This window comes from Pelophylax lessonae, assembly GCF_965119305.1.
Source record: "Pelophylax lessonae genome assembly, chromosome: 2".
In the NCBI taxonomy this organism is placed as follows: Eukaryota; Metazoa; Chordata; class Amphibia; order Anura; family Ranidae; genus Pelophylax; species Pelophylax lessonae.
In genome coordinates, this window is record NC_138769.1 from 639,032,507 (window position 1) to 639,059,013 (window position 26,507).

Below are 26,507 nucleotides of genomic sequence, written 5' to 3' on the forward strand. Positions count from 1 at the left end.
AAGTAACTTAGAATAGAGTTCTGTACCACTAAACTGGAATCAAAGCATGAATCAGCAAAGTCAACAATACACAGTGCATATAAGAATTAACTGCAATGTGAGTAATAATACTATAACTTGGCTAGGATATGGAGCAAGCGGTGATAACACAAAAGATGCTCTGAAGCTGCACAGCAGGGAAGCTTTGGGGGGGGGGGGGAGTTACACAGCCAGCAAGGCGACCAGCTACACCTTTAAAACAGAACTCCAGATACACAGTTGAAAAACACATACAAAAAGTTTTTTGTTTACTTGCCAAAGGGTTTTTAGTCTTCTACAGCAAATTTTAAGATCAGAACAAACGTCTACTGTGCAAACTGAGGTCTGTCGGCATGGACCAGAGGGTGAGTATCTGGATTGAAAGCTGACAACAGGGGCAGGTCCAAAGGGTGGTGATAAATATTGAGTACTCTGAATGGTCCAGTGTGGTAAGCGGGGTCCCCAAAGGATCTGTCCTGGGACCAATTCTGCTTAATTTATTAATTAATGATATAGAGGGTAGGATAAATAGCTCAATCTCAGTATTTGTGGATGGTACAAAGCTAAGCAGGGCAATAACTTCTACGCAGGATGTGGAAAAAAAAAATTTTTTAAACTGCAAGGTACTGTGCCACCCGATATGAGTGTGGTGTGCACACAGTACAGTCTGTGGTGGGTCTGTGGCCTCTCACACACGGCGGGCAGGCAACTGCACAATAGATATATATATATATATATATATATATATATATAAAAATTGACTGAAATACGAGCCCTAAAAAGGGCTTTTTGGGGTGCTGTCAGGATGCTGTCCTTACAGCAGGAGTGGAGCGAGAATACTATCTAACAACTGTCCTTATTAACAGCAGCAGCAGCAGCAGCACTCTCCCTGCTCTCACTAACACACTGCTTCAGAATGATCTAAGATGGATGCTGTCCTTGCTTTTTTATAGGAGGTGGGAGGGTCTGGGAGGGAGGGTATGCTGATTGGCTGGAATGTGTCTGCTGACTGTGAGGTACAGGGTCAAAGTTTGCCTCAATGATGAAGTATAGGGGGCGGACCGAACATCGCATATGTTCGCCCGCAGTTGCGGACGCGAACAAGCGATGTTCGCCGGGAACTGTTCACCGGCGAATAGTTCGGGACATCTCTAGTCCTCAGAAAGGATGTGCTAGAACTGGAGAGAGTCTAGAGAAGGGCAACAATGCTAGTAAAGGGACTAGAGGATCTCAGCTATGAGGAAAGACTACAAGCATTGAACTTATTATCTCTGGAGAGGAAAAACAACTTTTCAGTGAAAGAGAATTTAGAAAGACGCGCAGCCATTCACTGAAATTATATAAAAGTGGATATTTCTGCGCTAGTATAATTAATTAAGTGAAAAATTAGTATTGTAGGGTGAGCTGCTGCACAAAGGAATCATAGAAAAAAAAACCCAAAGTGAATATTGAACAAAAATGTGCTGCGCTAAAATATAGTGAATAATGATATCACCAAAAAAATATATACAAGAAATATATAATACAAAAAATTCAATGTGTGTGTGAGGAAAAGGTAACCAGAAATTAATCAGTGTTCCTTAAAAATGTGAATATCACCAATGCAAATCAATAATTAAAAAAACATAAATCATCAAGTGCAAATTATAATGAAGTGAAAAGATAAGGATATTAATTAAATTCAATCCCAATAAAGTCCATATAAAAATTAGAAGAAAATCCAAGAAGGTGTGCCACAGGGTCCCAAAAAGTGCATCCACACAATTCCTTGTGAAAATATAATAGACACCGATGTGCAAATCACCCAGGGAAATCAGATGGCTGCTTACCAGAACGGGTAGGTCTCTCAAATTAATGAGTAGACCACAGAAAGCTTAAGTGTAGTGCCAAGGATGGCCACAGGATGTCTCCTTTAAACTCTCAATGGCGATGTCCACATAGTAGGAAACAAATTATGACAGGGACATAGTGTAACTCCGTATATAAGGCATTTATTAGTGATAAAAGGCAGATAAAAACACTCACATTTGTGATGTGAATTCAAGGCACCCCTGATGACGCTAACCTATAGCGAAACCGGTCGGGTGACCTAGACGTGATGAGACCACGCCCCCAACAAGCCGGCTTCTTAGACACTAACAGCGAGGGAGATGTTCGTTCGTTTCCAGCGTACCTGTAACTTTTAGATGCCTTGAATTCACATCGCAAATGTGAGTGTTTTTATCTGCCTTTTATCACTAATAAATGCCTTATATACGGAGTTACACTATGTCCCTGTCATAATTTGTTTCCTACTATGTGGACATCGCCATTGAGAGTTTAAAGGAGACATCCTGTGGCCATCCTTGGCACTACACTTAAGCTTTCTGTGGTCTACTCATTAATTTGAGAGACCTACCCATTCTGGTAAGCAGCCATCTGATTTCCCTGGGTGATTTGCACATCGGTGTCTATTATATTTTCACAAGGAATTGTGTGGATGCACTTTTTGGGACCCTGTGGCACACCTTCTTGGATTTTCTTCTAATTTTTATATGGACTTTATTGGGATTGAATTTAATTAATATCCTTATCTTTTCACTTCATTATAATTTGCACTTGATGATTTATGTTTTTTTAATTATTGATTTGCATTGGTGATATTCACATTTTTAAGGAACACTGATTAATTTCTGGTTACCTTTTCCTCACACACACATTGAATTTTTTGTATTATATATTTCTTGTATATATTTTTTTGGTGATATCATTATTCACTATATTTTAGCGCAGCACATTTTCGTTCAATATTCACTGAAATTGGAAGAGAAACATTTTAACCTTAAACTGCGTAGAGCGGTAAAGATGTGGACTTTTCCTCCACAAGCAGTGGTATCATCAGGGAGTGTTGCTAGTTTAAAAAAAAAAACAATTGGATTGGTACCTTAAAGATCACAACATACAGGGATATACAATATACTCTTGACACAGACACAAGAACACACTCCACAGGTTGAACTGGATGGGCTGGTGTCTTTTTTCAACCTCATCAACTATGTAACCATGTAATTAACTCTTCCAGTCAGCAAAGCTGTATCCACAACTTTTATTGCAGCTACAGGACTCTTTTTTCACAATCTCACTACCAGCCCTGGTGACTGGACAATGATAGAAAATCAGCACACTTATAAAGTCACCCCTTTGCTCACTCTGCTGTCCTGTCTGTAAGTTCAGCTACAGAAGAGCCAGCTTGACTCTACGTTTGAATGTCCTTCTTGTAGTCAGAGTGCTGCTAAATTATTTGTTTCATGAACAGGTTACTACATTTTTTTTTTCTTATATCCTTTTAAAGTTCACCTCTAAAACGTGTTTTTAATATGAAACAGAAGGTCAAAGAAGTAGCACAAATAGCATACTGAATTAATAATGATCAAAAAGCTGCAAATAGACTGATGATACTTCACAATAAATGAGAAAGTCAGGAAGTGTGAATGCCATGAATACCCAATACAGAATCAGTGTGACACGGGCATTACACAACACTTCATACCATAGCCTCTCTTCAAAATTCGTCCTTTCGATTAGTCAATCAATTTGTAATCAGTTTGTAAATGTAAACTTGCATAATAAAATCATAATCATGTTATTGAATAACTAAGTACCCAGTCTGATAATCAAGAACCATGCATTGCTTAATTTGGTACTTAGATTGTAAATTATCACTGTATCACTGGTTATTGTGTACTAAGGGATTGTACTGAGGGATTTACAAAAGGCAAATAAACTGTGCATGTTGCAAAGTGCAGTTGCACTAGGCAAGAGCAGTTGCTCCAGAGCTTAGTAAAGTTCTGCTGACTTTTATCATCCAATCATATGCAAGCAAACATGCTGTTTTTTAATCTTCCTTGCACATGGTATTCTTTACAAAGTGAAACTTTACCTCATTTAAGCTCTGGAGCAACTGCACTTTGCAGAGTACACAGTCTATTTGCCTTTTACAAATCAACCCCTAAATATCTTGTTAGGCTGTTTTCTGGTATCTGTCTCTATGGACTTACTCTATTAGCACCTGAATTTACTTTATGCAAACCCTACCACTTTCATTGTAGCTGCAGCTTTGTATTGTTCCTGATACCATTTTACATGTAAGAAGGCAATCATAGACCAAGCTGTAACCATGAATGAAAAAAAGACTTGATTCCCCCATCAACACATGATATTCAGTGTGGATGGGGTAATCCTCCCCGCTGAACCTTTGGGTTCTGACAGCAGGGATACTTCCCCGCCGTCAGAATACACTGGTCAGTGCTACAGCCAATCAGCTTATAACTTCAGCTTGTTCAATTAAGCTTTGACAGTAAAACTTGGTTTCTCTGCAGACCTGCACTAGATTTTGAACACATTTTCCAGTTGTATTAAATCCCTCCCTATATGTTGTGGTGCACTGGCTAGGTAAGTGAAATTGCACTGAACATATTTCATGTGTTATTTTATGTGTTAGCATGTGGTGAGGCATGCCAGTGCATAGATCTGAATGGGCCCTTCTTTTTCCTCTTATACCCCTTATTCAGATTTCAAAATTAGGTGTTTTAATGTGAATGTTCTTTATTAACATCTGATGTGCAGCTTGCCACTGCCAGTGAGTGATGCCAAAATTGTTGTTATCTTAACAGAGTCTAAATCTGCTCTGAAGGAACTTACAGTCATACATTTATATAACGTTTTCTCATTGGGGAAATATTTATTAGCTAGTCTAGATGTAATCTATTGGCTGAATTTTGTGTTCCTGTTTTTAATTGATGGTGTTTGCCATTTGCTAAAGGCAATGTTCACAGAAAAGTAGAAAGAGTCTGTTGGGTATTTACTGTGTATTTACTATCCTTCTTTTTTCATTATTATAATGTGGAAAGTATAGTGTATTCTGAAAAAGTAATAAAAAGAATTAAGAGACTTAGACATGAGAAAGGTGAGATAAATATTGATGTAAATTCCTAAAATTCCTACCATTAATGAGCAGTTCCTGGGGGTCTTGAGATGAGGACTGGTGGGCTGAAGATAGGTCCCCTTAGTGTGTTCTAGGAAGGGCCTGTGCTAGAATATTTTGCGCCCTAGGCAAGACCAGCTACTTGCACCCCCCAAAAAAACAAAAAACAAACAAACTTTAAAACATTTTTAAAACACGGTCACTGCACTATGGGTGAGCAGGGTTTTGGATATAACTGAATACACTGAAACTGAATACACTGAAATAAAAAATTCAATGCATTGGTGGTTTCACTGGAAGGACAAATGTCCTTGTGTCCGTGTTGTCACTATATGATGTGCACCAGTAAATTTAAGGGGCTTTGGTGGTAGGAAGCTGGTAGTGGGGTAAAGGGGGGATGAAGATGACAGGGGTGGGATGGTAGGAAGCTGACAGAGAGGGACGGGGGATGAAGATGACAGGGGGTGGGATGGTAGGAAGATGACAGTGGGGTACAGGGGGGATGAAGATAACAGGGGGTAGGGGGGTAGGAAGATGACATACATTCCTCCCATCTCCATACATCCCCCATCTCCATACATCCCCCCCATTTCCATACACCCCCCAGCTCCATACACCCCCCCCCAGATCCATACATCCCTCCCAGATCTATACACCCCCCAGCTCCATACTCCCCCCACCAGCTCCATACACCCCCCAGCTCCTTACATCCCCCCATCTCCATACACCTTCCCCATCTCCATACACCCCCCCATCGCCATACATCCCCCCCATGCATCCCCAGCTCCATACACCCCCCCATACATCCCCCCAGCTCCATACACCCCCCATCTCCATACATCCCCCCCATGCATCCCCCCCAGCTCGATCTCCATTCACCCTCCCAGCAAGTTAGTATTAGTTGTAAAAATCACAGTCACATACCTCAGATCAGAGCGGCGCTGTTGCAGAGAGTGGTGAGCTCAGCTGCTCTTGCCTCCTCTGTGTACAGGAAACACACAGGAAGGGGAAGTGGCGGGTTCAGTGCTCTACGCTCTCTGCACTGACACAGGCAGCCAGGGAGAGAGACCAGCTGCAGTTTGTCGCTCGTCGCTCGTGGCGTGCGGGAACCAAGCCGCCCGCACCACCGCAAGCATTCCGGTACTCAGCCCTGATTCGCCGGGGATGATCGAATCAGGGACCCTTGAGAGGTATATCTGCGCCCTAGGCGGCAGTGTGCCCTAGGCGACTGCCTAGTTTGCCTAGCGGTAGCCCCGGCCCTGGTTCTAGGATCCGGGATACTCTGCAGAGTGGCAGTGGTTGCCTGTTGCTGGAATGGTAAGTGTTCTAGCACCAGGTATTGCATTAACAGGCATCACAGGGAGGCATTGAAGATCAATGCCTTACCTGCTGGTGAACAGCTACAGTCTTCTCATCTGGGGAGTGAAGTCCTATCAACTGTCACATGAGTGGAGTGGAGAGAGGATGAAGTTTCACTTTCACTGAATGTATGGTACAACAAGTGCGCGAGGGGTTGAAAAATCTTTCTTGACACTGTCCCCTGTAAGTCCTACTCCCCATACATTCTCCCTAGACCTCTACAGTGTAGTGCTCGGTTTGGTGTAATTTTCGGTGAATATTGTTTGTTGGTCGTGGCAGAGTAGGAGGTCTAGGAAGGCTAAAGAGTCTTGATTTTGTACTAAAGTGAAGGTAAGGCCCATATTGTTTTGACTGCAGTGATCTATGAAGGGTTGGATGGTGAGGGGTGTACCATCCCAGATAATCACTACGTCGTCGATGTAACGACCATAGAATATAATCTGGGAGGAAAAAGGATTGTTGGACCAGATGTATCTCTTTTCCCACAGGCCCATGGTCAAGTTGGCATAGCTGGGTGCGAAATCCATACCCATAGCTGTGCCATGGGTCTGTAGGTAGAAGTAGCCGTTAAACTCAAAATAGTTATGAGTTTGTTTCCCCAAATGACCCTCCCTGTAAAGCCCTTCAGCTCCCCACAGTGCCCCTGTAGCCATTTGCAGAACTTCTAGCCCCTATAGTGCCCACAAGTTTTCACTGGGGCTCCTCTTTACCACAAATTGCCACACAGTGCCGCTTAGCCTACTATGGAACTGAAGGCCACTGCAAAGACCCCCATAGTGCCCCAATCCTCTGCAGTACCCCCAAAGCTACCGACAGTGTTCCCAAAACTCTACAAAGCCTTTCACAATGCCCCCCCCCCCCAGCATCCTACAGTGTCCCTAATATTTTCCTTTCACTGACACTAAAGTCAAGGCATTTCTTCCTCCTACTAGCTACCTAAAGGATATTTTTTCTTCCTGCAGATCAGTGACATTGTCACTACTGACCACTGTGACCAGAGCAAGGAGTAACACTGACGCAAGGGCACTTTGTCTTTCCTCCTACTGACAATCTTTTTTTCCTCCTTCTGATGACTGACATAAGGCATTTGTTCTTCCTACTGACCACTGACATTGGAGCATTATTTCCACCTATGGACCATTGCTTTTTGTGTCTATTCTCTTTTATAAGAATATGAACTATGACCGCAGGGCTCTGCACTATTAACACATGTGGTTGCGGGGCCCATTAAAAATTTTGCTTTGGGGCCCTGCAATTTCTAGTTATATTCCTGCTTTCAATCCATACATTCTAGGTTCTCCAAAACAAGTCACTGAAATAATGTATAATGTTTCAAAAGTGCTAGTAATCAATAATAACTTCAATTTGCTGAAGTAAAATCTGGGTACTGGGAAGTTCCAAAATCATCTGGGAGATATTATCCCCCATGTCTGTGCTATGTTGCTTCAATTGAATTAGAAGATAGACGAGATTACAAAGTTTGGAAGTGTGCACAAACAGAGTAGACATTAATTGGGTATGGATCCACTTTTAAAACACTGACATCAGGGCTTTTCTTAGTGCCTACTGGCCACCATGGTAGAGCAGTTTTTCTTTCCTCCCACTAAAATATTTTTTTCTGTCATGTTGACCATTGACACAGGGCATTGTTCCTTTGATTGACCACTTCTTTATTTAAGAATATGACTGCAAGGTTCTGCACCATGAGTATATGCTGTTGGGGGCCCTATGATTTGTAATTATGCCCTTGCTTTAATCCTTGCATTCCGGGTTTAACCAAACAATTAGCTGAAATAATATGTTTCTACAGTTTAGGTAATAAATAATATTTCAGTTAACTGAAGTAACATCTGGGCACATGATCATTGTCCCTTCCCTGTCTTGTTGAATTAGCCTGCAAGTCTTCCTGGAAATTCCAAGAAGTTCCAAAATCATCTGGGAGATATTATCTTTCATGTCTGTGCTATGTCTCAACCGAACATCCTCCTGCTAGTTGGAGGCTGTAAAGGATCACAAAGTTTTTATGCAAGTGTCCACAAACAGAGCAGATATAAACTAACAGGGTCCAGTTAGCTTCATATCTGACAAAAAAAAATTATTTATTTCCAGACTTTCAGCTTTTTTTGAGAAGTGCAATTTTGAAAGCGTTCGAAAACACTTCTAAGCTAATAAAAATGATTTAACAATATAAATGCCCTCTCTCTATCCCTATAGATTCCTTGACAGATTCAGTCTGCAGAATGGGCTATTTTCCATGTGGAAACCTTACTATATGCCTTCCACGTGCATTTCACTGTGACGGTGTAAAGGACTGTGAAAATGGGGCTGATGAAGAATACTGTGGTAAGCAATGAGTGTTTTCTACTGTTTTCAGGTTTTCGTATAAGTGCTGGAGGAGAGATAAAGGACCCGTGTGGCCTTATTGGAGCCAGGGCCAGGACAAGGGGTAGGCAGGAGGGGCGGCTGCCCTGAGCACTGTAGCATAAAGTAAGTTAGGTGGGCACCACAAGGAATGGGGTGAAGGGGACTTTTTTTTAGGTGGGAGGGGTGTGGGGGTGTGTGCAAGAAAAGGTGATTTGGGGTATTTGTGTTGATAGGGGGATTGGAAAAGAGGATTTGTGCTAGAAAAAGTGATATGGTAGAGGGCATTTGTGCTAGTAGGGTAAATTGTTATGGAGAGAATTTGTGCTAATTGGCATGATTGGAGGGTATTTGTGCTAGGAGGGGACATTTGGGGGGGTGAGATTTATGCCAGGAGGGGGGGATTGTACCAGAAGGGGGGATTTGGTGTGGGGGGGGAGACCCCCCACTTGCCAGACCAATCTGTTAATATTTTATAAGGAAGTAAGCTGTTATTTGGATAGCATAAGGCCTGTGGATGTTGTGTATCTAGATTTCGCATTTGATACGGTGCCCTATAAATGCTTTGTTCACAAATTGAGGCCTGCTGGCATTGACAATAATGTATGTACCTGGATTAAAAACTGGATAAAGGAGTACATTCAAAGGGTGGTGATAAATATCTTCTGAATTGTTTGGACTGTGGATACCCCAAGGCTCTGTCCTCTGACTAAGAAATTGATGTAAATAGTTCAATCTCAGTTTTTGCTGACATTACAAAGTTAAGCAGGGTAATAACCTAATACCAGGATATAGCAGCTTTACAAGAAGATTTTATTAAATTGGGGGGTGGACAACTATATGGCAAATTAAGTTAAATGTAGGAAAATGTAAAGTAATGCACTTGGGGGCTAAAAATTTGAATGCAAGTTTCATGCTAGGAAACCTCTAGGGGAATTGGGGATGAAAACGGATCTGGGGGGGCCTTGTAGATGATAGGCTCAGGAATAACATGTAAAGTCAAGCTGCAGCAAGCAAGGCCAGTAGACTATTAAATCACATATTAAAAAGGGTATTTACTCAAGAGGAAAAATCTCGAATTCTACCTCTTTTCAACACTGTTGTTCAGCCACATCTTGAGTATGCGACCCAGTTCTGGTTACTATTCCTCAGGAAAGATGTGCTGGAACTGGAGTTAGGAGAAGGGTAACAAGGCTAAAAAGGGGCTGAGATAACGGCTACACACATTATACTTATTTTCTTTGAAAAATAAAAAATTGAGAGACAACATAATTGCAATCTACAAATATCTAAATGATGATTTTAGCATAAGGAGAAAACTATTCACCCTCAGGTCGTTTAAGAAGACATTTGGCCACTCAATGAAGTTGAACAAAAAGCCATTATACTTTAAACTACGTAGGGGGTTCTTTACAATACGAAAGGGTGGTGTCAGCGAGAAGTGTCGATAATTTCAAAAACCTTTTAGATGGGCATGTTAGTGAACACAATATACAGGGGTATGGGAAATGGTAGAGACATAATACGTACACACACCCCCTCCCACACAGGTTGAAGTGGATGGACTGGTGTCTTTAATGAACCTTACCAAGTTTGTAACTATGTAAGAAGTATATTTATTTTTGAAAAAAAGTGAGGTGAAATATGCTTTCTTTCACATCTTAAAGAAGAATTACCCCAAACTTTTAACTGCAAATTATTCAATGCAAAACAGGCAAAATACTTAAAGGAGATCTATGGTCACAGCATACACTTTCAATCTAAAACATCATCATTGTACAACGTAATAAAAGTACAAACAATAGTTATTCTGACATTCCCAAATAAGCTTACACAAAAAGTTTCCTTTCATGTTCTGATTTCTGACTGTCTGCTGAAGTTGTCTCTTTCCACAACTTCATGGATTCCCTGCATGCTTTGCAGCTACTCCTCTGCTGTTTGACCAATTTAGGACTGCTCACTGTTCTGCTACTTTGGCACAGTGGCAGCCCTGGGTCCATCGACGTAGACCTACGTCGCTGGACTCCCAGCGGCCTCGGCGGCGTGCGCCAGCGGAGGCTCACTCCTGCTGTGTTTAGACAAAGCGGGAGTCGGGCCGGAGGAGGAGAGGCAACGATCACCGCCTCTATTCCCCGATTGTCGGGGAAAGTGTGAGAAGATTCGCCCACTTGTGTAAACAAAGCAGGCGGATCTTCTCTGTGACAGACAGGAGGAGATCACAGGATTCAGCACAGCTGAACCTGCAATCTCTGTCTGTGTCACAGAACCCCCTCCCCCCACACATGTCAGTAAGCATGAGGCATACATTTAACCCCTTGATCACCGACAGTGTTAACCCCTTCCCTGCCAGTGTCATTATTACAGTAACAGTGCATATTTATAGCACTGATTACATTAGTAATGTCACTGGTCCCCCCAAAAGTGTCAAAAATGTCAGTTAGGGGTCTGATCTGTCCGCTGCAATGTCACAGTCCCACAAAAAATCGCAGATCGCCGCCATCACTAGTAAAAAAAAATAAAAATGACAAATCTTTCCCATAGTTAGTAAATGCGATAACTTTTGCGCAAACCAATCAAAATCCGCTTATTGCGATTTTTTTTACCAGAAATATGTAGCAGAAAACAAATTGGCCTAAAATGTTAAAAAAATTAGATTTTTAAATTTTTTTTGGGAATGTTATATATCAGAATGTGAAAAATATTGTTTTTTTTTTTCAAAATTGTCGCTCTTTTTAAAAAAAATAAAAAATCGCACAGGTGATCAAATACCATCAAAAGAAAGCTCTATTTGTGGGGAAAAAAAAGTACGTAAATTTCATTTGGATACAGCATTGCACGACCGTGCAATTGTCCATTAAAATAACGCAGTGCCGAATCGCAAAATATGGCCTGGTCAGGAAGGGGGTAAAATCTTCCAATCTTAAAGTGGATAAAAATACGCTCATTGAGGATTTTTTTGTCAAAGACATGTAGCTAAATACATTTTGGCCTAAATACTGTATTTTCTGGCGTATAAGACTACTTTTGAACCTCAAAAAAATCCCCCAAAAATTGGGGGTCGTCTTATACGCCGAGTATAATATCTCCAAGGTAACCTAAGTATAAGTATTACCGGTAGATGAAAATTAGGGGGGTTGTCTAATACGCCCAGTCGTCTTATACGCCGGAAAATACGGTATATGATAAAAATTTAATATATTGGATATTTTTTAACAGTCAAAGTAGAAAATGTCAATTGTTCGCAACATTTTTGCTCTTTTTTTATTAATATCGCAAAACATAAAAAAGCGCAGAGGTGATCAAATACCACCAAAAGAAAGCTCTGTTTGTGGGAAAAAAAGGACGTACATTTTGTTTGGGTACAGCATTGTATGACTGCACAATTGTCAGTTAAATTCGGGCAGTGCCAAGTTGAAAAAAGTGGCCTGGTCATTGAGCAGCAAAATCTTCCGGGGCTAAAGTGGTTATTTTCAATTTCTAAGGACTATGTATCCCATGGTACCTTGCTGCCTACAAGCTGTAATTCCTGTGCTGACTTCGCCTCATGAAACCCCTCCTCTTTGGCTTTGTAAAATGTGGGACACAGCAGTGCCTACTCACAGGGCAAGGTGAATATGTGTCACAGAAATCAAGGAAGGAAATGTGTGAGGATTCTTCTCAAAGCACGTTTACAAACTTCAAGATTATTAAAAGTAGGCTAGAAAGAATTCAAATATAATGTGAAAATGAAGGTATTATTTTATATTTTGACCATAGATACACTTTTATTTTCTTGCTGCTCTTGTCTTGAAATTTGGTAGCTTTGCTCTATTCTGCAAGTATTCCACACTTCTCGGTGTGTGAAATACTTGTCATCCTTCTGCCCCACACAGTGGTTTCTCCCACCAGCTCATATGTCATTACATGATATAGAAGTCATTGGGAGGAACCACAGATTGGTGGGGTAACAGGAATACAGTTCAAATGACTGATTAAATACTTGCAGCTTTCAGGGTGCATTGAAGTGATGGTATTTGAAGACATGGGCCACTGGAAAGGAATGTTGCCTATATTTTTATCAGGTTTATTGTATAGAATTGACCCGGTGCTGACTCTAAAGTAAGCCTCAACTGAGGGAAAACATGTTGGCTGCCATTTTTGACCTTGTCCTGAAAATGCTAGTTGTCTGTCTCTGGCCTCAGTAGTTTGAGTTACTCTTTATCTATGTACTTTTTCTTGGTCAGAATCTCAGACTGTACTAAAACCAATGGATGGATCAGTATGACAGGCAGGAAACAAGTGATTTCAGAAGACAGGGTCTGCAATGGAGGTTTTCATATTTGTCTCATTACAGGTTTCAATTAAAACAGGTTTTACTTTTTAAACCTAAGAATTGAAATTTAATTCGGACCACATGTAGGGCAACTTCACACTGTAAAATGACCGTATTTATCGGCGTATAACACGCGCCGGCGTATAACACGCACCTCAATATTTGGAGAGAAATTACAGGAAAAAAGCTTAAATTTAAAATAAACAGCCTTGAACTCAGAACATTTTTTTTTTTTAATCAAATGACATCTCACCAGTGCCCATGAATGCAGCCTCATCAGCAGTGTCCAGCAATGCAGCCTCATCAGCAGTGTCCATATATGCAGCCTCATCAGCAGTGTCCATATATGCAGCCTCATCAGCAGTGTCCATATATGCAGCCTCATCAGCAGTGTCTGTCCCTATATGCAGCCTCATCAGCAGTGTCTGTCCCTATATTATGCAGCCTCATCAGCAGTGTCTGTCGCTATATGCAGCCTCATCAGCAGTGTCTGTCCCTATATTATGCAGCCTCATCAGCAGTGTCCATATATGCAGCCTCATCAGCAGTGTCCATATATGCAGCCTCATCAGCAGTGTCTGTCCCTATATGCAGCCTCATCCCAGCAGTGTCTGTCCCTATATTATGCAGCCTCATCAGCAGTGTCTGTCCCTATATTATGCAGCCTCATCAGCAGTGCCTGTCCCTATATAATGCAGCCTCATCAGCAGTGTCTGTCCCTATATGCAGCCTCATCAGCAGTGTCTGTCCCTATATTATGCAGCCTCATCAGCAGTGTCTGTCCCTATATTATGCAGCCTCATCAGCAGTGAACTATCCGAATCTGTTTTTAAAAAACGCCAGGAAGCAGCGCCGAGAGCAGAAGGGGCGGGCCGGCCGAGGAGAAGGAAGGACAAGCTGTCATAAGAGCAGAAGGGGGCGGGCCGTGCCGAGGAGAAGGGAGAACGAGCGAGCACAGTCATCGGAAAGTCCACCCTCCTCTGCCGAGACGTGTGACGTCTGTCATAGGCGGGACTTCCGATGACTGCGCTCACTCGTTCTCCCTTCTCCTAGGCCGGCCCGTCCCTTCTGCTCTCGGCGATGCTTCCTGGACTTTTTTTTTTTCATATTGGCATATAACACGCACTGCTGCTTTTTCCTCCATTTTTAGGAGGAAAAAGTGCGTGTTATACGCCAATAAATACGGTAATCTGGCTACTTGTGCCCTTGCACTGGTCCATGCAGTATGTGCAATATATGGGCCCAAAAGATCCTCGGTGTGGAAATTAAATATTAACTAACATCCAGGAACTTAAAGCTGACCTCCCGGTAGATATAAAAAGCCACAAATGAATGCAGCCCTGTATTCCTAAATACAGTGCCTTGAAAAAGTATTCACACCCCTTGAAATTTTCCACATTTTCTCATGTAACAACCAAAAAGGTAAATGTATTTTGTTGGGATTTTATGTAATAGACAAACACAAAGTGCCACATAACTGTGAAGTGGAAGGAAAACGATAAATGGTTTTCAAAATTTTTTTTACAAATAAATATCTGAAAAGTGTGGTGTGCATTTGTATTTAGCCCCTCGGAATCAATACTTTGTAGAACCACCTTTCACTGCAATTACAGCTGCAAGGCTTTTTGGGTCTGTCTCTACCAGCTTTGCACATCTAGAGAGTGACATTTTTGCCCATTCTTCTTTGCAAAATAGCTCAAGCTCTGTCAGACTGGATAGAGAGCGTCTGTGAACAGCAAGTTTCAAGTCTTGCCACAGATTCTCAATTGGATTTAGGTCTGGACTTTGACTGAGCTATTCTAACACATGAATATTCTTTGATGTAAACCATTCCATTGTAGCTCTGGCTGTATGTTTAAGGTCGTTGCCCTGCTGCCTGCCCCAGTCTCAAGTCGTTTGCAAACTCCATTCTTCTAGGATTGCCCTGTATTTGGATCCATCAATCCTCCCATCAACTCTGACAGCTTCCTTGTCCCTGCTGAATTAAAGCACCCCCCACAATATGATGCTGCCACCACCATGTTTTACGGTGGGGATGGTGTGCTCAGGGTAATTTGCAGTGTTCATTTTTCACCACACATAGCATTTTCCTTTTTGGCCAAAAAGTTCCCTTTTGGTCTCATCTGACCAGAGCACCTTCTTCCACATGTTTGCTGTGTCCCCCACATGGCTTCTCGCAAACCTCAAATGGGACTTCTTCCTTTTAACAATGACTTTCTTCTGGCCACTCTTCCAAGGCAAGATTTGTGCAGTGCACCACTAATAGTTGTCCTGCAGAAAGATGCTCCCACTTGAGCTTTGGGTCTCTGCAGCTCCTCCAGAGTTACCATGGGCCTCTTGGCTGCTTCTCTGATGAATGCTCTCCTTGCCCAGCCTGTCAGTTTAGGTGGACGACCATGCCTTGGTAGGTTTGCAGTTGTAGTGTAAATATGTGTAGCGCTTAACCCATAAATAAAGTGCATATATCAATTAAAATCAACAAATATGTCCAACAAATAATATCCACCAAATGAATAGTGATCACTAGTAGATCCATTGAAAAAAAGTCCCAATAAATGGATGCACAGACAAACAAAAACAAAATTAAAATAATATAGTGTTCCAGCAACTGAGTTTCGCTAAAAAAACCTTCCAATGCAAGTTCCAATATGTGGATGCTGCTCCGTATAGCGGCTTGAAAGACAAGTTTTTAGTAAGAAGGGCTGCTTACTAAATACAAATGATCATCCACATTAATGGATAAACCTCAGCTCACTTTAAGGAGGGAATGGCAGGATCCACTCAGTTAACTTCTCACCGATGTGAAGGTGGAAAACTCTGAGTGGCAGGTGTTCAGAGACCATTTAAAACAGGTATATAAAAAAAACACATAGCGTGATACCGCACATACAGTGGGAAAGAAGAGGAAGTGGGAAGTTGCATTCACATGTAAACCTTATATATCCCATGTGTCACTTATAACCACAGTCAGGGAATCCCTGGTATGAAAGGGAATCGGGGGTCATCAGGTGTGCCATGGGGAATCGGAGTCACCAGGTGTGACATGGGGGATAGGGGTCACGTGGTGTAACAGTGGTTCGGGGTCACCAGGTGAGCCATGAGGAATTGGGGTCCCTGGGTGTGCCATGGGGGAATGGGGTCCCCAGATGTGACACAGAGAAACATTAGGGTCCCCAGGTGTGACATGGAGGAACATCAGGGTGTGACATAGAGGAACATTGGGGTCACTGGGTATGACAGCATGACATGGAGGAACACGGGGTCCCTGGGTGTGACATGGAGGAACATTGGGGTCAGTGGATATGACAGCATGACATGGAGGAATATTGGGGTACCAGGGTGTGACAAGGAAAAACATCAGGGTGCCTGGGTGTGACATGGAGGAATATGGGGGTCACTAGGTATAAGAGCATAACATGGAGGAAGCATCAGATCAGGGTCACTGGTTATGACATAGGGGAGTTTTTAACCATTTCCCTTTTTTCCTGCAGGCTCCTGGGCAAGCGACATAGTACTATGTTGCTTTGCCCAGGAGGGGCTGACTGCCACAGTAAATATAATGTGGGCGGTCGGCAAGCGGTAAAGCATGCAGTGTATGTACCTTCTGTACAATCTGCACAGCAGAGCTCAAAGAAAGCAGGGAAAAGCAGCACAAGGAGCCAGTCAGTTGTGATTCCATACTGATAGGAAGACAAAGAGATAAACTCATCAGTCTTTCACTGTCCAGTCACAGGCTGGGGGAGGAACAAGACCTGTAAATGTTACTTAACTGCAGCAGAGAAATATCAGGTCTCCTGTTCAGCCAGACAGTGCTCTGCTGTGTACAACTACAGGGGCAAACCATGTTAAAATGTGTTCCTATATAAATGCAGATACATGACAACAACTACCCAATGCACAGCCATTAGGAATAACCACAACGTGGAAAAACCATAGTTTCTAAATCTGGAGGCAAAAAGAAAGGGTGCCAATACTGGTCTAATATAACGTAAGCATGTCAAATTTGTATGCTTAGATTTAGTAACTGAGGGTATAATGTAGTTTACCAGCTGTGATGTGGGCACCATAAGGGGGTCAATGTAGGGTCACTTATAATAATTCTTAGCTCCTACATTAGAATTTTTCTCCCTAAGGGCTGCTGCATAAACAAAACAGAGAACAACTAGTATTGGTGCCATTCCTTATGTTTTCAGAGAGAACATAATTAAGTGCAATTACTGTACAATGGAAGTAATTAGCATCCAAAACAATGAATGTTTGTATTGCATCAACCACAAGAACAGATTTATTATACCATGCAGCATCATATATCACAAAATACAGAAGGACATTTATATACTAAGCTAGCATGGTTTGCCAACGGTCAACACTATATTTATAATTCTGAAATCATCATATACAGCTCACTGGGCTGGCCATAGTAACAGTGCATAATAAAACACAAATAAGAAATCATTCTCTGCAGGATTAACTACCAAAACAAACAATGATATATGATATAAAAATATGTTTAAAAAGACTAAATTTTAACCAAGTGACATGTACTGTAGATATTAATTATGTTGAATATTAGAATCCAGACATTGTGAAGTCATTAACATGTGTCAATAGGCTGACAAGGGAATTTCCTAATTTCTCTGGCCATTCCTGGCACAGTGATAAATACGGACATAACATTAGTTTAGCTGTAGTCAGGAGGGGGAGGCTTCAAGAGATTCTCTTAATTTGCAGGGATTTCCTCTCACTTCCTGTTTTGCCAATGGGACAAGAAGTGAAATTTCCCCAATGGGATACAGTTCTACGCTATTGGTAAAACATGGTACACGCATTGCCATGTTTTCCTGTGATTTTTCTGCATTGTGAAAATATTCCTACTACTGTTTTTTAAGTGCATTCAACTTTTCAGAAAAAAAAAACACACATTTAAAGCATATCTAAATATAAAACCAAAAATATAATATATTGCAACTTACTAATCCTTAGATGGGGTGGGGGTATTACTTCTCTTTGGGCTTTTGTCTTTATTTTCACCTGGTGATTCTGCCTACTATCTTGTGATGGCTACGCACACTCCTCCGCTGTATCTATGGAGGAGCAGTGTAGCCACCTTTGGACAGCAGCATTGTCAACCTGTGGAGTGGGAAGTGTTGTTTAACTAGTAGATTTATATGGACATTACATACATGACTAACAAAATAAAGCCTAACTTCAGCTAACACATTTTAAAGGTTTTAAATAAATGAATAAAAGCTGATCATTTTAAGCACCCCTGTAGCATTAAATGGTCTGTCTCAACTTTCTAACTGCACCCATGTGAAGTTAAATGGTCTGTCTCAACTTTCTAACTGCCAATTTTGCTGGACGGCTTGGTCTGTTAACCAATTCTGGACAGGAAGGATTTGCTCCCTTAATGACCAGGCCATTTTTTGCGATTGTGCACTTTGTTATTTTAACGAAAAATTGCTCGGTCGTGCGATGCTGTACCAAAATAAAGTTGATGTCCTTTTTTTCCCACAAATAAATCTTTTGGTGGTATTTGATCACCTGTGCAATTTTTAACAGCGACAATTCTGGAAAAAAAAACAATATTTTTCACATTCTGCTATTTAACATTCCCCCCCAGAAAAATCAAAAATTTTCATCCTCTTAGGCCAATTTGTATTCTGCTACATATTTTTGGTAAAAAAATCGCAAAAAGGGTATTTTGATTGGTTTGCACAAAAGTTATTGCGTTTACAAACTAGGGGAAAAATTTGTCTTTTTTTATTTATTTATTTATTTTTTACTAATAATGGCGGCGATCTGCGATTTTTAGAGGGTCTGCAACATTGTGGCGGACAGATCGGACACCTAACTGACATTTTTGACACTTTTAGGGGGACCAGTGTCATTAATACGATAGTCAGTGCTAAAATATGCACTGTTACGGTAATAATGAGACTGGCAGGGAAGGGGGTTAACCTAGGGGTGATCGAAGGGTATATTGTGAGCCTAGGGGAGTGTTTTCTAACTGTAAGGGGACGGATTTTTGAAATGATCATAGAGACCTGTGATCCTATATAGAAGGATCACAGGAACTCTGTGATCATTTCAGAGAGAACAACGGTCAGCTGTGTTTACAACAGCTGACCGTCCTTCTCTCTCAGCCGGCAGAAAATGCGGGTGCCCGGTGGCAAACGCGGCCCCGGTCCTTTGGATCGGCATCCCTGCTGCCTAGTGGGGGTGGAAAGCCCTGGCGCGTGCTCGCCCTCCCCCCCCCCCCAGCACCACACCTGTGACCGACGTACCCCTACGTCAATTCGCGCAGCAGAGCCAGCCTTTCGCAGTGGAGCCAGCATAGCACTTTACCTCAAAGGGGGGGGGGTGATCTATGTGCTGCCACTAAGGTATCAGATCAGGAGGAAAAACAGGGGGAAGGAATATTACTAAAATATGTATGCTGGTCATTGCATTGAAGGGGGCACGCACGCTGATCTCTGCATTGGGGGAATGTATGCTGGTCAGTGCATTGAAAGGGGCATGCACGCTGATCTCTGCATTGGGGGAATGTATGCTGGTCACTGCATTGAAGGGGGCACGCACGCTGATCTCCGCATTGGGGGAATGTATGCTGGTCACTGCATTGAAGGGGGCATGCACGCTGATATCTGCATTGGGGGAATGTATGCTGGTCACTGCATTGAAGGGGGCACGCACGCTGATCTCTGCATTGAAGGGGGCATGTATGCTGGTCACTACATTGAAGGGGGCATGTATGCTGGTCACTGCATTGAAGGGGGCATGTACGCTGGTCACTGCATTGAAAGGGGGCATGTACGCTGGTCACTGCATTGAAAGGGGGCACGCTGGTCACTGCATTGAAAGGGGGCATGCTAGTCACTGTGCATTGAAAGGGGGCATGCTGGTCACTCTGCATTGAAAGGGGGCACGCTGGTCACTATGCATTGAAAGGGGGAACGCTGGTCTCTCTGCATTGAAAGGGGGCACACTATACCTTAATTACTGAAGGCCCCTTTCCCACTTTTGAGACCTCAGAGTCACGCAATTTTTTACAGCGTTTTTTGCCGCAAAGCAATGCCTATTACATTTTTCTGTTTGCGCCCCCCCAAAAAAAATTTTGAGCACCAGCCGCCACTGCTTGGAGCTCAGAAAATGTGTGGGAGGTTCTCTGGCTGAACAAACACACATAAAGTGCCTTGAGGTGCCAGTCTGACTACTGTGCTGTGCCAACAGGTAAATGTGTTGGGCTGTCAGGACTCCGGAGCACTAATCTCAGCTCACCTGAGCCTCAGAGCTACTGCTGCTCATCACTAATAATTGAAGAGGGCAGCGGCAGCAGGCAGGTAGGCAGGCATACAGTGCTACAACAAACAGCATTACATAATGCTCTGCCCACAGGATTACTCTGCCATCTGATTGCTGATTGCAGTTTCTCGGGAAACTGCAAAAAGTGCAGAAAAGGGCAACAAAGCTGATAAGAGGCATGGAGGAGCTCAGCTACGAGGAAAGATTAGAGGAACTGGATTTATTCTCTCTGGAGAAGAGGAGATTAAGGGGGGGATATGATCAACAAATACAGTACATAAGGGGTCCATATAGTGAACTTGGTGTTGAGTTATTCACCTTAAGGTCATCACAGAGGACAAGGGGACACTCTTTGTTTTTTTTTTACTAAAGCTAGAGAGGTCAAAATAAGTCACAATTCTGCTGAGAAACCAATCAGCTTCCACGTGTAGCGTCCTCCTAGTTAGGAGCTAGGTTCAAAGCATTGTATGCTCCATTTACCTATCAGGGGAGCTTAGGTTGCCTGTTGCATGTTCCCAAGTGTGATTCACTGGGTCTAAGGGAGTGTCCTCACTGCATTCAATAGGGGAGCATGTTGGACAGTGGAGGAAACCTAGCCAGTGACACATTGGCTTCTGTGAGAGTCCCAGTGGGAGGGGGGGGGGACATGTGACAGGGTGATCACTCCAGTGAAGTCAGAGGATCAAGGGGCCATCTCACACAGAGTGTCAGATTAAAGGGGGTGCCAGTTTCAGAACCCTGAAGAGTAGGGACAAAGGGGGTGATAAGTAGGACCAGTGGCGGCTGGTGCTCAAAATGTGGGGGGGGCGCAAACAGAAAAATGTAATAGGCATTGCTTTGCGGGAAAAAAAAAACGCTGTAAAAAATTGTGTGACTTTGAGGTCGCAAAAGTGTGAAAGGGGCCTTCTGTAATTAAGATTTAGTGTGCCCCCTTTCAATGCAGAGAGACCAGCGTGCCCCCTTTCAATGCAGTGAGATCAGTGTGCCCCCATTCAATGCAGAGTGACCAGCGTGCCCCCTTTCAATGCAGAGTGACCAGCGTGCCCCCTTTCAATGCACAGAGACCAGCGTGCCCCCTTTCAATGCACAGAGACCAGCGTGCCCCCTTTCAATGCACAGTGACCAGCGTGCCCCCTTTCAATGCACAGTGACCAGCGTGCCCCCTTTCAATGCAGTGACCAGCGTGCCCCCTTTCAATGCAGTGACCAGTGTACATGCCCCCTTTCAATGCAGTGACCAGCGTACATGCCCCCTTCAATGCAGTGACCAGCGTACATGCCCCCTTCAATGCAGTGACCAGCGTACATGCCCCCTTCAATGCAGTGACCAGCATACATGCCCCCTTCAATGCAGTGACCAGCATACATGCCCCCTTCAATGCACAGATCAGCGTGCATGCCCCCTTCAATGCAGTGACAAGCATACATTCCCCCAATGCAGTGACCAGCATACATGCCCCCTTCAATGCAGTGACCAGCATACATGCCCCCTTCAATGCACAGATCAGCGTGTGTGCCCCCTTCAATGCAGTGACCAGCATACATGCCCCCTTCAATGCACAGATCAGCGTGCGTGCCCCCTTCAATGCAGTGACCAGCATACATTCCCCCAATGCAGAGATCAGGGTGCGTGCCCCCTTCAGTGCAGTGACCAGCATACATTCCCCCAATGCAGAGATCAGCGTGTGTGCCCCCTTCAATGCAGTGACCAGCATACATTCCCCCAATGCAGAGATCAGCGTGCGTGCCCCCTTCAATGCAGTGACCAGCATACATTCCCCCAATGCAGAGATCAGCGTGCGTGCCCCCTTCAATGCAGTGACCAGCATACATTCCCCCCAATGCAGAGATCAGCGTGCGTGCCGCCTTCAGTGCAGTGACCAGCAGCCATTTACTATTAATAATAATAAATATATAGTGCCAGGCCAGCAGCCTGCTTAGCAATGTACACAATATAAGACAGTGCAGGCCAGGCCAATTACATTGTATACAGGTAAAGTGCTATGCTAAGTTAGCATAGCACTTTACCTGATGTACAATGTAATTGGCCTGGCCTGCACTGTCTTTTATTGTGTACACTGCTAAGCAGGCTGCTGGCCTGGCCGCAGTCCCGCACACAGGAGGAGGGAGCAGCGGCTGCAGAATCAATTACCTCCTGCTCTTGGGCTGGCTGGCTCTCTCTCTCATGACGACCGGACCGACTCTGTCACTGCCTGGCGTGCTGCTGGCTGCTCTCTGCTGCTGATGGCCCGGGACTCGGGAGACTCGGTCGGGACTCTGCTCTGGACATCTTCTTCCTCCTTGACCTGCATGCGCGCCGCTGCCCTCCTCTCTGATGGCGGGCGGGAAGGTGACATTGGGACGGTGCGTGATAAACGCACACACCGCCCCACACGCGACATCACCCAGGATGTCCTCTATGATTAGTCCAGCGCCACAGTGTGGAGTGTCGGGCGCATTGCTCTGCACCCCGATGACACCCAGAAGGCCAACAATCAGCGCCTCTGCGTGGCGCACGTGGGGTGCAAAACCCCACCCCCCCCCATAGCCAACAGTAGGTCCGGCGCCCCTAGTGGGCTGCAAATGGTAATTTTTTTTTTTCTTTGCACAGATTGGGGGGGGGGGCACCACTGAGTAGGACCCTGAAGAGTGATTCACAGTGCAGTACAGTTCAGTAATTCTTCTTTACTAAAGTGGCAAGGTGAAGCAGCGGCCTTGCCGCACTCAGCGTTACATAGAAGTCCCAGCAATTGTGCATAGTTTATACAGTTGGAGTATACCACTCATCCCTACTCCTATCCAAGTTCTCTAATAAAACAACAAAAAACCAAAACCCCTGGACTGTTTTCTGACTGAGCCAAGCACTTTGAATATGCTATATTGTCAAGTCGTTGCTATGGGTAACCCAGGGGAATCCATAACCAGCATCTCCCAAGGGAGTGGTGCTACACACGTTTTATTGCTAAAGCTTAATTAAACAAGCTGAGGATAGAAGCTGATTGGATTCTCTGCAGAATTGCGACTAATTTTGCCCTCTCTAGCCCTAGTAAATAAAACCCTTTACGTCTAGAGGAACAAAGATTTAATCTCCAAATACGGAAAGGTTTCTTCACAATAAGAGCTGTAAAAATGTGGACTAGGCTCCATCAAGAGCTGGTTCTGTCCAGCTCAATAGATTGCTTTAAAAAAGGCCTGTATTCTTTCCTAAATGTACATAATATAACTGGGTAATAACATTTTTTTGGTAAAGTTGATCCAGGGAATATTCAATTGCCTCTCTGGGATTAGGAATGATTTTTTCCGACTTGTAGCAAATTGCATAGGATTGTGTTTATGGGATTGTAGGATTTTTTTCTCTTTTATTGGTTGAATTGAATGGATTTGTGTCTTTTTTCAACCTGACTAACTATGTAACTATATATGTATGTGACATAGACCCACACTATTTAAATGCAATTAAATGTTTCCCTTAAAAATGCCTCTGTATGGCAGCTGCTATTTGGGGCCTGGAGAATTTTTGGGGGTGCTTTTTCACACCAAAGCACCCCCCCATCACCAGTCCATATACAGGCAAAATCTGTGCTGGAGATGGCAATACCAGATATGTGTTCCAACTAAAAAAAAGCCCTGGCTAGAGCTCTTTTGTGTACCTTAGATGGGCTGCCCATTGTACGCACAATAGAGGCATGTACGGAAATCAAGTCATAATTTGTATTACATATAAATCATTCACACGCCAACACTTTTAAAGTCTAAAACGCTCTTTGCTGTGCCAAGCTTTAACTAAGCATGCCTTTCTTTTTTACCCTGTGCACAATCTGTCACTTACAATATTAATATAAGCTGGCTAAAATGATTCTATTTATTACCTTGTCTAGAATACCCTGACCCAATGTTCTTCATAGTGTTGCTTGATTTTAACAGGTCTGAATAGCAGGTCTCTATTCATATCACACATTGGAATGTGTACAGAATACTGATGTTCCATCAGCTCTCTCCTTGTAGCAGGACAGCAAGGACCAGTCTGTTCTGGACATTTGACATAGGTGTTTGTTAGCTGAAAATTATGTATTACTGGGGAGGCCAGGACAAACTTGCAATCAGGTTAAATGATCATTAGTGAAGAATTTTCGTATCATAGTACTATGTTTGGTCCTTGCAGTGTAAAACAGGTAAAGTCCCTAGGATGCAAGTAGTAATTCACAATTTTACCATTAAAAGCCAGTACTCCCAAAATGCTGGGTTATACCACCCTACTTGAAAACAGCGCCGCTGATAAGGGGGACCACCAGTCCCCCATTCACATTTACTAAGGAAAATGTGCACAATGTGCAGTCTATAGTATTTAGTAAATCAACCTTACATTGTGATAATAGGTGTCCCTCTTTCTCATTTCAGAAAGTTGGGAAATATGAATGCAGATGACCATTATTATATATCAGATCAGTTTAACCACTTTCCGCCCATGCTATAGGTGAAAGACGGCTACAGCGTGGGCTTCCAGTGTTGGGAGGGCGTCCGTAGATGTCCTCCCGTGAGTGCGCTGCTTGCGTGCCCTCTGCGGTGAAGGGAGTGCGCGCTGTGATCATCAAGTCCTTTGGACTGGGCTGATCACAGATCAAGGTAAAGGGCCAAACACGATGGCCCTTTACCACGTAATCAGCTGTCAACTAATGACAGCTGATCACGGAAGTAAACTAAAGCTAGTGTTTGGCTTTCTTTAAAAAGCATGTAAATGCCTTCTGTTACAGGGAAACAGTCCCATCATTGCTCATTAGTGCTGCTAATCAGTGTCCACCAGTGCCACCTATCAGTGTCCATCAGTACTGCTAATCAGTGCTCATCAGTGCCATCTATCAGTGACATCCATCAGTCCCCCCTACCAGTGCCTATCGGTGCCGCCTATTAGTGCCCATCAATGCCACCTATCAGTGCCTATCAGTGCCACCTCTCAGTACCCTTTAGTGCCACATATCAGTGCCCAATGCCCATCAGTGCCACCTATCAGTGCAGCCTCATCAGTGTCACCTTGTCAGTGCCTATCAGTGCCCATCAGTGCAGCCTATCAGTGCCCATCAGTGCAGCCTCATATGCGCACATCATCAGTGAAGAATAACTTCCTGTTTACAAAATGTTATAACAAATTATGACTGTGCAATTGTCATTCAAAGTGCGACAGTATTGAAAGCTCAAAATTGGCCTGGGCAGGGGGGGCATATAAGTAAGCAAGTGGTTAAAAAGTTTAAGCTTTCATATACAGAAAAAAAACTTAACAAAGTGCGAACCCCTATGATGAAGAATATATGAATGCAAAATATGCAGGAAAAAGAGAATTGCAATTTTTAAATTGTGTTTATATTGACTGTGCTTAAACATATTTATGTATCTGTTCTGTACTTTTCTACTCAATTCTGCATTATTATATACCGTACAGTAATACTGTTTCTATCTGTTTTGCTGCATTTGCTTTAGCAGTGAGCACTATTTACTATTTGCTTTTTTTTCTAATCATGCTGTTGATTTATACAGTAGATATTTAATAGCTTTTTACTTTTTCTTTCGGCCACAAACCAAGATTGTGTGTCACCTGTACTCCTTCCTAGCTCTACAGGTGGTCGCAGGCATCAGAAAATCTTGCCAATTTGGGATGAAGTGATCAACAAGACATATTTCCCCAGCCACGCTGTTATTTTCCCTTAAAGTGGACCTTACATTAACTTATATATTCATTTAATTACTGAATTTTGTGACTTGGTAAATCTTTTAATGTAATGAAAAAAAACATGCACTCTCTCAAATCATTTTTGCCAATACTACAGAGGGACAGTTTATGCCTCGGAAGTACATTATGTGAAATATTCTCTTTAGTCCTTATCAGATGTACAGCCAGTTGAACCGATTCACAAAGCATCATGTGGAACGTACACTGTGTAATGGATGAGCATCAGGATACAGTAATCTGTCCTTATTTTACCTTGTTTAATATTAACTATTCAAATGGCAAGATCCTCTGTAAACCACTCAGCAATGACTTTTCCACAACATTCTTCCAACTCTACATGCAAATTCAGGAACTTTCCAAAGCAACCAGGAATACAATTTTTCTTTCTATCTGGAGTTGTAATCAGCTTTAGCATCTTGTAATGAATGGCAGAACCTTTCCTAGTTCACATCTGGGTCTGTTTACATA

General features: G+C 43.0%; 1 protein-coding gene across 2 annotated transcripts in view; it reads left to right on the forward strand.

Annotated features, from left to right (window-relative positions):
- RXFP2 (relaxin family peptide receptor 2) overlaps positions 1 to 26,507 on the forward strand; it is a 453,266-nt gene that overhangs the window by 182,192 nt on the left and 244,567 nt on the right. For both annotated transcript variants that reach the window (XM_082248385.1, XM_082248386.1), the window contains exon 2: positions 8,555 to 8,683. In XM_082248385.1, coding sequence (XP_082104511.1) covers positions 8,555 to 8,683 — 129 coding nt within the window. The remainder of the gene's footprint in view (positions 1 to 8,554; positions 8,684 to 26,507) is intronic.